Genomic DNA, 12813 nt, shown 5'->3' with positions numbered 1-12813 from the left:
TTATGATTAAGTAGAAGAATGTCCTTGTTCTCAGGATATGTATGCTGAATTATTTAGGGGTAAAAGTAATTTTAAGATGATGAGCATGTATAATTCTGTAAATTGTTTTACTATTGTGAATTTTCATAGTAAATCAGAAACAAAATTTAAAGTTTTAATACACTTGATTGGTTTTGAGATGAATGAGATTTAGAAAGATTATTTTTGCTTGGTGGTATCAGATAACTGTACCATGATAATCTTGTTGGATTATGTTTCTTAGCTTAGATTGCATTTTTAAGAACCCTCTAAACACTATATACAAACAGTCTTCCTCATAAACCAATATTAACTAATATTCAGTAAGCACCTAGTAGGTTAAAATGGCTAGATTTTAATATTTTTAAATTGAAAGTGCTTTATTTGGAGTTACCTTGAATTTAAGTGAAACCTCTTTTTGGTCTACCATACATTTGAAATTTTTATTTTGAAAGGTAGTGGATCATTTTTGTAGTTTTCTAACTTGCTATTAAACCAGAAAAGATGGTATTGTTAAGAGCCAGATGAAGTGAGATACTGAGTATGGACTGTTAATTAAGAGGCTTTTGGTTTTCTTTTTTATTATAAACCTATTCTTACTGATCTGTTAGAAGTTTTATGACTTTTAAAGTAATTGTAGTAAGTACTCAACTAATGTTTAAGTAATTCTCACAGGTTCCTATTTGCTACATGATAGGGTAATGTGAACTCTTCAGGGCCCGTTTGTGTTAATTGTATCACTTTTATGGGGAACAAAGGTATCAAAGATGAGTCAAATTTGCTGCCATTTGAATACTCATAATTTTGTGTTCTTATAAAATTGAACATTATTCTCTTGAATGTTCCTTAAAGCTTTTGACACATTGATGTCTGTATGGCAGGTCTATATGACACGTGGATCTGGTAAACAACCCCTCCAACCTATTAAAATTTTAGAATCTATTCTGAAATCTTAACCATTATTGGCTAAACATGCTTTACCTAGCATGTATCAGGGACTTTTTAATGTACATAATAGCTTTTAAGTTTGTCTCTTTTTTTTCATATATTAAGATTTTATTCTCTATGGAATAAAAATAATTCTAAGGCAATACTGAGAGTTTCAACCCAAACATCACTACCATAAAAAACTTAGGTGTTATCTATTTAGTGGATCTCAATTCTCTTCACCCATAAGCATAAAACAGGTCTCTGATCTGCTTTTGTTTATAATGTGAGGTTCCTTAAGCTCATCAGGTCAGATTGGTGTTCAGCATCAAACAAGAACTGTTAAATAGAGGCAGAGTTTTATTTACAAGTTTTCAAGAGGCAAAATCATATTTTATGAAATGAATATTTGAGTGAAGCCAAGAAACATATCTACTGTTACTAAGGGGCAATGATATCCTTCTATTCATCAGCTTTTAGTTTTAATATTCTAGCAGACTAGCATCTTGTTAAGTATTTTAAGTGACAATTATGGATCTACATTTATACTAAAATTTAATTGTATGTGATGTTGATGGGGGGGAAATGCTGAAATGAAAGCCTGACAGACAGGTCTTACATGCACAGGTCTTGATGGTCACATTATACCTTATTACCTGTTGCTTGCATGTTTCTTATAATTATGAAATGCCATTCTGGTTTCAGACTCTTAATTTTACAAGAAAAGTGTGTCTTAAAAGTGCAGCTATGACTCAAATATTAGTACCCTGCTTTTCTTTCTTACCAGTAAATTATGATAGTTTTTTCTTAATCTACCTCATTTCTAAACAGCTGTGTGCTTTTATATTTTAATGGATTTTGGCAAGGGGGCATCATACTCTTTGTATTTTTGAAATCTGTTCATAGGGGGGGAAGATATAGTAACACATTTTAACATGTTGAGTTTTAGGTGTTACTTTCAAGTTTAGTTGTGGCAAACTTCTATTAATTTTTAAAAAGTATATAAATTAGGAAATTAGAGTTTGAATTCCAAAATGGGGAAGTTAAATTTATTCTTATAGCTGCTTATATGTATTTTTTTATTATTCAATGTTCCTGTGCACATTTTCTGTTTTTATATAGGCTATGTAGAACCAATGCAGACATTCAATGATGTGTTAGCTCAGCTAGATGCTGTTGTCAGCTTTGCTCATGTATCCAATGGAGCGCCAGTTCCATATGTACGACCGGTCATTTTGGAGAAAGGACAAGGAAGAATTATTTTGAAAGCATCCAGACATGCTTGTGTTGAAGTTCAAGATGAAGTTGCATTTATTCCCAATGATGTTCACTTTGAAAAAGATAAACAGATGTTTCATATCATTACTGGTAAAAAACAAAACAAAAACCAACACCTTGTTTATGGGTTATTTTGGGTAATGTTTCTTTTTTTAATGTTGGGGTGAAAAATATGCTTAAAATTGATGAAGAAAATCCAAATTTTTGAAATTTTAAGAACATGTTATTCATATTAATGAGTAATATATTCGTATTTGGATTAGTGGGAAGATTTTGGAGAGGGCGTAAAGGCTTTTGAGAAAATACTGTATTTATAAGAAACTTCTGTTTAAGGAGTTCAGGGCATTTAAAAATGAACACCCCTTCTTCCTCAATGCTTACTTCTGTGCCAGACCTTTTAGTAGTGAGGTCATTGAAAATCAAGCAGAACTGGCTGCTGGAATGACCTCAGTTAAGGGTAGCAGTACTTTTATTTTTAATTTCTTAAAAAAATATTTATTGTTGAAAGTATTACAGATGTCCCTCTTTTTTTTTCTCCCATTGTCCCCTTCTGGCCCACACCAGGATAGCAGTTCTTTTAAAGCCATGGCACTAAGGAAAATAATGTAGCATGTCTCAAACTAAAATGCTTTGAGAGATCTTAACCAGATTCCAAAAAAACAAAAGTGAGGGAGTAAGGAGTCTTTGGGCAAATGTGTTCTATTTCCCCAAATGGATTTTCAAGTTGTTTTTATAATCTAACCCAGATATGTAAATTGTGCATTTTCCAAAATTGTAGGGTCATGTCTTAGGGCTTTAGTGTGGTTTTTAAGTGGTTGAAGGATTTGACCATACTGATCCATTCACTAATGGCCCATTTATTTTATTTATTTATTTTTTTTATATATTTTTATTGCTTAAGATATTACATGGCCCATTTATTAATGAGTTACAGTGTTAAGTCAGTTGGGCCTGTACTACTTTTCTGGATGTCATAAAATTATTCTGCAGGCAGCTCTATGAGCTGTGAGAAAATGTCTGTGTGATCTTTCTAGGCGATAGTCAAATTATAGGTAAGGTATATTTTTTATGGGTCCTCTCTATGAAAGGAGCAATATAGGTTTGTCTGAAGGGAAAATAGCATTACCTCAGGGAGTAGTATTGGCAGCAACTTTGTCCATGTCTTTGGGCAGCTAATGGTTCTGCTTCTTTTATCTCACATCATATTACCTAGGTGATTAGTCACCAATGTGCAATTTAAGACTAAGTCGGTTTATTAGAAATAAATTAATTTTGCTTTTCAATATAATGTGTTTTATAGGCCCCAATATGGGAGGTAAATCAACATATATTCGCCAAACCGGGGTAATAGTTCTCATGGCCCAAATTGGGTGTTTTGTGCCATGTGAGTCGGCAGAAGTGTCCATTGTGGACTGTATCTTGGCTCGAGTAGGGGCTGGTGACAGTCAATTGAAAGGAGTCTCCACCTTCATGGCTGAAATGTTAGAAACTGCTTCTATTCTCAGGTGAGTGCATTTCCCAGTCCCCTAAAAATGGAAATGAATGTCTCTGTCCTATGAGAAGTACATTTGCAGATTCACCTGTAAAACATCTGAGGACTTTTATGTAGTGTAACTGTTTGTTGTGAGCTTTTTGTACTTTATATTATCTTAAAAGCGTGATTGGTGATAGTTGTGGAAAGCTTTGATTTTTAAAGGTGTCTTCTTAAGGTTTCTGGTAGTTGTTCACCTTATATTTCCCCACCACCATGCTTTCCTGCACTGTTCACACTGCCTGGAATGTTCCTCCTTTCCCTTTGCCCAAGTCCTTTCCAAGCTTTACAGGCCCTAATGATAGAAATTCTACTTCTTCAGTGATCCCCCCTGAACCTAAGGTCTTGGCTAGTTCCTCACTGAACTCTGTCATGTCTGAAATTTATTAAGTTTTTATTTTAGAGATTACTGAAATCTCTTGTTTTTATTTCACTTTTCAGGAGCTTCTTTAAAGACATGAAGGCATTAGGCCCTTTGAGTTTTGGTGTCCTTAGTAAATTGTGTTGATTATAATTTTTTAAAAATTCCCCTCCTTACATTTGGTAGTATTGTGGCAGGCACACAAATTTTCTTGACCATCAGCCATGTGACCCACTCACTGTTCATATTATTATACCCTTGTTCCATCGTCATGTAGTGTTACTATTTTTTTTAAATTTTTATTTATTAGCGCGAGAGAGAAACATGAGTTTGTTGTTCCACTTATGCATTCCTTGGTTGATTCTTGTATGTGTTCAGATCAGAGATCATACCCACAACCTTGGTGTATCAGGATGACGTTCTAACCAACTGAATTACCCAGGCAGGGCTGGAATTATTATTAATTTTAAATCTTGGTTGATTTGATTTATTCACCTTGTTTCTTCTTCTACCCATTGTTCATATCCATGCCCATTTTTTCTCCTAAAGTTTAGTGCTTTTTATTGACTTCATTGAAAATTTTAACATTAAAATAATGAATCTGTTGTTTGTGGCATATCTTTTGTTTTCTTGCATTACTATTTTTGGGAAATTTTCCCGTAATTTTGTGTTTCAGGTCTGCAACCAAAGATTCTTTAATAATTATAGATGAATTGGGAAGAGGAACCTCTACCTATGATGGATTTGGGTTAGCATGGGCTATATCAGAGTACATTGCAACAAAAATCGGTGCTTTTTGCATGTTTGCAACCCATTTTCATGAACTTACTGCCTTGGCCAACCAGATACCAACTGTTAATAATCTACATGTCACAGCACTAACCACTGAAGAAACCTTAACTATGCTTTATCAGGTGAAGAAAGGTGAGTAGATCACTGGTATACTGAGAATTCAGAGTGTGACAGTGGGAAACTTGCTTGAAATTGTCAATAATTGTCTTGTTCTAAGTTAGTATGAATTATTGACATTTTTACAGAACACATTTATCTCTTAATTCACACTCTGGGAGCCAAGACATGGTACATCATCTCTGTTTCTGTGTCTTATAGTAGGATCACTCATTCTAAAACAATCACATAAATAATAATTTATACTCTTTAACATCATCACAGAGGAATTTTATACTGCCTCCCATGCAGTCACATTAGTAACAATAAGCTCTGAAGTTCCAAGGCTCTAGCTTTTACTGTTTAATAAACTATTTATTATGATTATCTCATTAGGTTATGTAATGGTATATTACATAAACAGGTTCATTTAAAGCTGGGGGTTCCAGAATTCCTGAAATTGTTTGTAGTTGTCACATAAGGAATGAGTTACTTGTTGGCATTTCATCCTTTCAGGAAAGCTTGTCATTCATGGGTCTAGAGCAGAGGTGGGCAAACTTTTTGACTCAAGGGCCACAATGGGTTCTTAAACTTGACCGGAGGGCCGGAACAAAAGCATGGATGGAGTGTTTGTGTGAACTAATATAAATTCAAAGTAAACATCATTACATAAAAGGGTCTTTTTTTTTTATTTTTATTTTTTTAGTTTTATTCATTTCAAATGGCCGGATCCGGCCCGCGGGCCGTAGTTTGCCCACGGCTGGTCTAGAGACTCTAGCAGCTAATCAGATTACTGAGTTCATGCGGTTAATGTGCTGTATAGCTTTTATTACTTAAACATTTCACCACTCATCAGAATAACTTGTTCAGATGGCTTTCTGATTTTCCATGAACATGTTTTTCTGCATCAGTAGGTTGCACATAAGTGAGATAATTAGTTTTGGTTATTTTGTCCTTTGTTATTTATGCTTCAGTAGGAATTCTTTTGAGTTCTGTGTTTGCATTATTATTATTAACATAAAATATAGATACTTTTAGTTGGTCTGGCATTTCACATAAAGTTGAGGTTTTGCTTTTAAATTATTATGTTTGGGGTGAAATAGAAATGGGTTCAGAACATTTTTTAAAAAACACAGATAAAGTACAGAGAAGATAGGAATTAAGTTTTTCCTTCACTGTGGATGCTTATGAACATATGCTCCCATTTTGTTTTTACTTGTTTTTCTTAGTCCCAGCTCAGGAATGCATGGGATATATATGTAGGCCCCCCCCAGTAATTTACAATTGGTATATAACTGAGGCAAAAATGAAAGCCTCATAATAACTGCGAGCATCATGTGTGTTAAACATTTGGAAGGAATACCTTGAGTCAGTTTATTTTCTGCAAATAGAAATGAAGATCATCTACCTAGTCTGTAAATTTACTGATGATTTGGGTCCAAGAATTCCATTGTCATTTGTTTGTAGTAGTTTAGAATCAGAATGAGATTATATAAAATGGTAAGTAACTTTTCTAAGAAAAGTATTGTAAATATTTAAATTTACTTTTATTGTTCTTTTTAAATTTATTTATCCAGCCAGTTTTCTGGAGTCACCATTTCTGGAAATTGATGTAGGCAGATTCAGAGGATAGACCATTCACTAATAATCAGTATATTTTGAATTAAATGCTCCTCTTAATTAGTGACACTTTTACATTTATTTATTTATCTTAGTACTTTAATTTCTCCCTTATGAAATGAGAAAACCTCAGAGAGATAGACTTGATTAATTTTCTTCAGAATTCAGATATTTGTCTAGGCCTTTTGAGGATTATCTGTCAAGCCTTTTCTCTGCTATTTTTATTTTTCTGCTACATTTGTCAAGGATAAAATATAGTACTGTGCCAAGTCATAATCACTTTTCACTGGAGGCTTAATTAAAATGCCTTTATCTCCATTACTATGAAACATTTGGCTAATGTGTTTGAAATAATACAAAATTGACTTTTCTAATGATAAGGGAAGAAGGATAAGTTCCATTCACATAAATTGCTGTTTTTTCCTACTCTGTCCCTCTCCCCACACTCCCCTTCCCACTTTCTTGTAGGTGTCTGTGATCAAAGTTTTGGGATTCACGTTGCAGAGCTTGCTAATTTTCCTAGGCATGTAATAGAGTGTGCTAAACAGAAGGCCCTTGAACTAGAGGAGTTTCAGAATATCGGAGCATCACAAGAAAGTGATGAAATGGAACCAGCAGCAAAGAGGTGCCACCTGGAAAGAGAGGTTTGTGAGATTGATTCTGCAGTTATTTAACCTCTGTATTGTTACATAGATCAGGTCACCAAGATGAGTTAGTTTTTCCCTATATGATTGTAATGTGTATTTACTGATCATTCATTATTGGCGTTCACTTACATTTCTTTGCATCGCAAAGAATTCTCTGTATCATTTTGATTTCTGCACTATATAAACATCTGCATGCTCAAAAGATAACATTTAGGTACCAGGTTTAAAAAGTAGGCGAATAGGACTATTAGTCTAGGTTTAAAATAAGTAATTCAAAGGAGTTAATAAATGTCCAAGCAGATCTTTGAATCTTCATAAATGAATATCAAGTCCAGATAAGTTGTACATTTACTCAGTGCTTAGTTAAGATGACACCAACGAAATAAAAATAGTTCTTGTCCTCCAATTGTTTATAATATAGTTGGAGAGATAAGAACAATGAATATGTCATAGTCATAGAGAATAAAGTGGCATATGAAAAATGTTTACTCCTGGAAGTTCTTTGTGGGCAGTCTGTTCGTTCTCATGGGAGAAATGGGCCTTCTCTAAGTGATGGGTGGAATTGAGAGGCTCACACAAAAAGGTACACGCCTGGCCCTGGCCTGTGTTGTTCAATGGTTAGAGTGTCAGCCCGTGCACTGACTTAGGTTTGATGCACAGTAAAGGGCATGTACCTGGGTTGCAGGTTCAATCCCTGGCCCTGGATGGGGGCATGTGCAAGAGGCAACCAATCAATGTTTCTCTCTCACATCTCCCCCCTCCCTCCCTCTCTCTTTCTCCTCCTCTCTTCCTACCACTCTTTAAAAAAAAAAATCAATGGAAAAAAATATCCTCTGCTGAGGAAGGATTTATATATATTTATGTATATGAAAGGAACAAGCCTGTCCCAATGTAGTTTTTAAAAATTAAAGGAATAGTAGTTCTCTATAACAATGGAAACAAAGTAATCTTAATTCACTACTGCTGGGTTCTGGCAACATGTACTGTGGTGTACATTGTGACAACTTGTCACATTTTAAGCTTTTATCCAGTGCATTTTTTGTTCTTGAAGGATAGCTGATTGGTACCATAATTGCTGGTGTATATGGTTTTTGAGCTTAAAAGGTATGATTTTATGTGTTATACCTGTAATCAGGAGAAATGTGTTATAGCTTATTAACACTGGTAGCTTTAAGTATGGAAAATGCCATCCTGAATATGAAATGGTACTGGTATCAGCACCACAGCTCTGAGTGATCTGGGATTAGGTAGGCTCTTTATGTAATCCCGGCTTCCAATTGGAACAGAAGTCATGTTCTTTGATAATAATCATTACAATGTATTGTGAACAGTGTTTAAGCTAAAGGGAGACAAAGGTGCACTTGTTCATTAATAGAAAAGTATTTTTTTCCCTTACCATTTCGATATCTACCTTTCTTTCACCTTTAAGGTACTTATTACCAACTGGCTTCCTATGTGAAAAGCAGACCTGCTTCATATATCATAATAAACATTTACATAGGGCTTACCCTTTGCTAGGCTCTGCACCTTAACATATTAATACTTTAACCCTCACAACAGCCCTGTGAGGTTGATAGTATTATCTTCATTTATGGATGAGGGATGTTGGTAAAGAATTTGCCCACAGGTCGTATGGCAAGTAATAAGCATGCTTTAGAATGGTAATAACTGAGCAGTTAAGTTTAACAAGAAATACCCTTTGTAATGTCTTGCTATAAAGAAATGTGCTCAACTGAGGATTTTGCTACGCAGTTCACCGTTGAACAACAGGGTTTGAATTTGCGCAGGGTGCACTTTTACGTGGACTTTTTCAATAAATACTTCAAATATATTTTTCATGACTTTCTTAACATTTTCTTTAGCTAACTTATTTTTTTTTAATATATTTTATTGATTTTCCACAGAGAGGAAGGGAGAGAGATAGAGAGCTAGAAACATCGATGAGAGAGAAACATCGATCAGCTGCCTCCTGCACATCCCCAACTGGGGACGTGCCCGCAACCCAGGTACATGCCCTTGACCGGAATCGAACCCGGGACCCTTCAGTCCGCAGGCCGATGCTCTATCCACTGAGCCAAACCGGTTTCGGCTTAGCTAACTTATTTTAGGAATATAGTATATAATACACATAACATACAAAATACCAGTTTGTATTCATTGACTGTCTTTGTTATCAGTAAGGCTTCCAGGCAACTAGCAGGCTATCTGTAGTTAAGTGTGTGTTTTTTTATTTTATTTATTTATTTATTTATTTATTTATTTTTTTAAATATATTTTATTGATTTTTTACAGAGAGGAAGGGAGAGGGATAGAGAGCCAGAAACATCGATGAGAGAGATCGATCAGCTGCCTCCTGCACGCCCCCCACTGGGGATGTGCCCGCAACCAGGGTACATGCCCTTGACCGGAATCGAACCCGGGACCCTTGAGTCCGCAGGCCGACGCTCTATCCACTGAGCCAAACCGGTTCGGCAAGTGTGTGTTTTTTAATATATTTTATTGATTTTACAGAGAGGAAGGGAGTTGGATAGAGAGTTAGAAACATTGATGAGAAACATCGATCAGCTACCTCTTGCACGCCCCCTACTGGGACCAAGGCTGCAACCAAGGTTTATGCCCTTGACCAGAACTGAACCCAGGACCCTTCAGTCCATGGGCTAATGCTCTATCCACTGAGTCAAACCAGCTAGGGCTGTAGTTAAGTTTTTGGAGAGTCAAAAGTTATACACAGATTTGCAACTGCCCAGCACTCCTAACTTTCATTTTATTCAAGAATGTTCTAGAGTCACTGCACACTTAAAATGTAAAGAATGTTTTTTAAATACTGAGTGTCATGTTTATATAGAAGTCTAATGAAGCAATTTATTATTATTGAATGTGACTTTTAGAAAAGACATTTTGAAGACTAATGGAACGTTCCCATGTTTTTCAGCAAGGTGAAAAAATTATTCAAGAGTTTTTATCCAAGGTGAAGCAAATGCCTTTTATTGAAATGTCAGAAGAAAACATCACAATGAAATTAAAACAGCTGAAAGCTGAGGTGATAGCAAAGAATAATGGGTTTGTAAATGAAATCATTTCACGAATAAAGGTTACTACGTGAGAAAATCCCACTAATGGAATGAAGATAATATTGATAAGCTGTTGTCTGTAATACTTTTATATTGTTTTATATTAATCCTTTTTCCATAGTGATGGCAATTGATGCCCATGGCATACCAACTTAATAAAATATTTAGTAATACTTTGCTCTACCTGAGTACATTTTCAGAGATCTTTATTTTGAAAAGTAACTGAGGAATACTTAAAGGGACATGGGTAATAGTATACAATATGTTGAATTTATAAATAAAATTATGTAGTTTGTGAAATTTGATGTGTATTGTATTTCTTTATAATAGGACTTCTATGCATATTTTATTCCCAAATGATATGGAAGAAATAAATAGCACAGAGACTTTGTAAAAGTAAAGGATCTTAAAGCAGAAGAAACCAAGGAAATCCTTTCCAGTGACTTCCCCGGAGTGTCCGTCTGTTGGCAGGAGCCAGGTTGGATGCATACACATTAGCTGGGGAACTTACTGTAAATCCAGAGTCCTAATGTGATCCTCTGCCCTGTCTGCCATTCCTCCACCCCCAGTCTGTGGAGAGACTTAAAAATCTGGATTTTAACAAAATCTTTCGTATTGGGAACCCTGATTTAGTCTATCTATTTCTCTTGTTCTACAGGTTAGTGACTGGCCTTGCTGAATATGAGGGAAAGGGCAGTCTTGTAATAAATGGTGAAGGGATGATAGCTTATCCATGTAGGAATAAAATGAAATTGGATCATATCTAAAAATAAACTCCAGTGAATTTTTGATCCAAATGTACAAGACAAAACTACCAAGCTTATAATGTTTAGTTTTATAAATTCTATAGAAAGTAATACAGGAAAATATTTTTATGACCTCAACTTTGTGAAAGATTTAAGTCACAAACACCATAAAATTTGATACACTTAGCTATATTGAAATTAAGAACTTCTTTTCATTAAAAGGCATCACAAAGTGAAAAAGACTAGATCCATAATGGGAGAACATATCGTATTACATAAAATATCAAAGGATTTATATCCAAACTATATAAAGAATTCCTATAAAATCACCAAGAAAATGGACACTTAAGAGTCTTTACAAAATTTTATAGAGTCTTAATGCAACTCAATAACAAAGAGACCAGTTACAAGGCAAAGGATCTGAATAGATCCTTTTCCAAAACATATACAAATGGCTAATAAGCACATGAAAATATGCAGATTGTCATCAGGGAAATGCAAGTCAAAACTGCAGTGCGCTCTCACTTCATACCCATTAGCATATCTAAAGTCAGAGAACAGGTATTGAGGAGGATTTGAAGAAGGAGCTCACACACTGCTTGTGGAAATGTAAAATGTTGCGGTTGCTTTGGAAAACAGTTTGGCATTTCCTCAAACGTTATCATGATCCAGCACTTTGATTCCTAGGTGTTATATCAAGAAAAACATGTCTACACAAAAACTTGTACACAAATGTTTATAGCAGTATTATAATAGCAAAAATTTTGAATATAACCCAAATGTCTACCGACAGGAATAGATATGCAAAATGTGGGATATCAATAAATGGAATATTCTCTGTTAAAATAGGCATGAAATACCGATACATGCTACGACTTAGATGAACCTTGGAAACAGTGAAGAAGCCAGTCACAAGAGTTTGTTTATGATTCCGTCCATGTGAGAGTCCAAATAGGGAAAGTGCAGAAACAAAGTAGATGAACAGATGCAGAGGGCTGTTGGGCATGTGATGGCTGGCTAGGGAGGTGATAGCTAAAGGGTATGGGGTTTCTTTTTGAGATAAAAATGTTCTAAAATTGCTGATTTTTGCACATATCTGTACATATACTAACTAAAAGTCATTGAACCTTACACTTTAAATGTGTACAGTGTATATTATGTGAATTATATCTCAAAGCTTGTTTTTCAAAAAGTTCAGGCACTTTACCCAAGAGGAAATCTAAATGGTTCATACATTTAGATTTAATCAACAGTCAGAAAAATGAAAACCATGCTTGGCTCCCCCTCAGGACTCTGCCCAGATTGACAATCATTTTAAGTGTGTCTGCCAACTTGTTGGTGAGGATGTGGGATATCTCTGCTGGTGGGAATAATCCTATATAATAAAAGTGTAATATGCAAATTGAATAGAGGAATGACCAGTCAGTGGGGGGCAGGGCTGGTGAGCAGGCAGCACCAGGCCAGCCAAGGTGTGTGCCAGTGGGCAGAGGGAGGAAACAGTGATGGCGGGAGTGGGGGTAGGGTGGTGACCAGCAGCAGTGGAGGGGCGATGGGGGGGGGACGGACAGCACCGCCCCCTGATCCTGTCCTCACCTCCTGCAGAGGGAGGCCAGACTGCGGTCTAGGCCCGCTCCCCACAGGGCTAAGCCGTCAGTAGAACATCCCCTGAGGGCTCCTGGACTGTGAGGGCACGGGCCTGGCTGAGAGACCACCCACCCACCCAGTG

General features: G+C 35.8%; 1 protein-coding gene across 1 annotated transcript in view; it reads left to right on the top strand.

Annotated features, from left to right (window-relative positions):
* MSH2 (mutS homolog 2) overlaps positions 1-10641 on the top strand; it is a 58457-nt gene extending 47816 nt beyond the window's left edge. Inside the window, exons 12-16 of the mRNA XM_081101479.1 lie at positions 2068-2313; positions 3524-3728; positions 4792-5039; positions 7092-7267; positions 10203-10641. Of these exons, the coding sequence (XP_080957605.1) occupies positions 2068-2313; positions 3524-3728; positions 4792-5039; positions 7092-7267; positions 10203-10373 (1046 nt within the window). The 3' untranslated portion in view covers positions 10374-10641. The remainder of the gene's footprint in view (positions 1-2067; positions 2314-3523; positions 3729-4791; positions 5040-7091; positions 7268-10202) is intronic.
* Positions 10642-12813: the final 2172 nt, after the last annotated feature.

This window comes from Myotis nattereri (genome assembly GCF_964212035.1).
Source record: "Myotis nattereri genome assembly, chromosome: 10".
Taxonomy (NCBI): Eukaryota; Metazoa; Chordata; class Mammalia; order Chiroptera; family Vespertilionidae; genus Myotis; species Myotis nattereri.
Note: the sequence above shows the minus strand (reverse complement) of the source record. Positions and strands in the feature narration are given on the sequence as shown.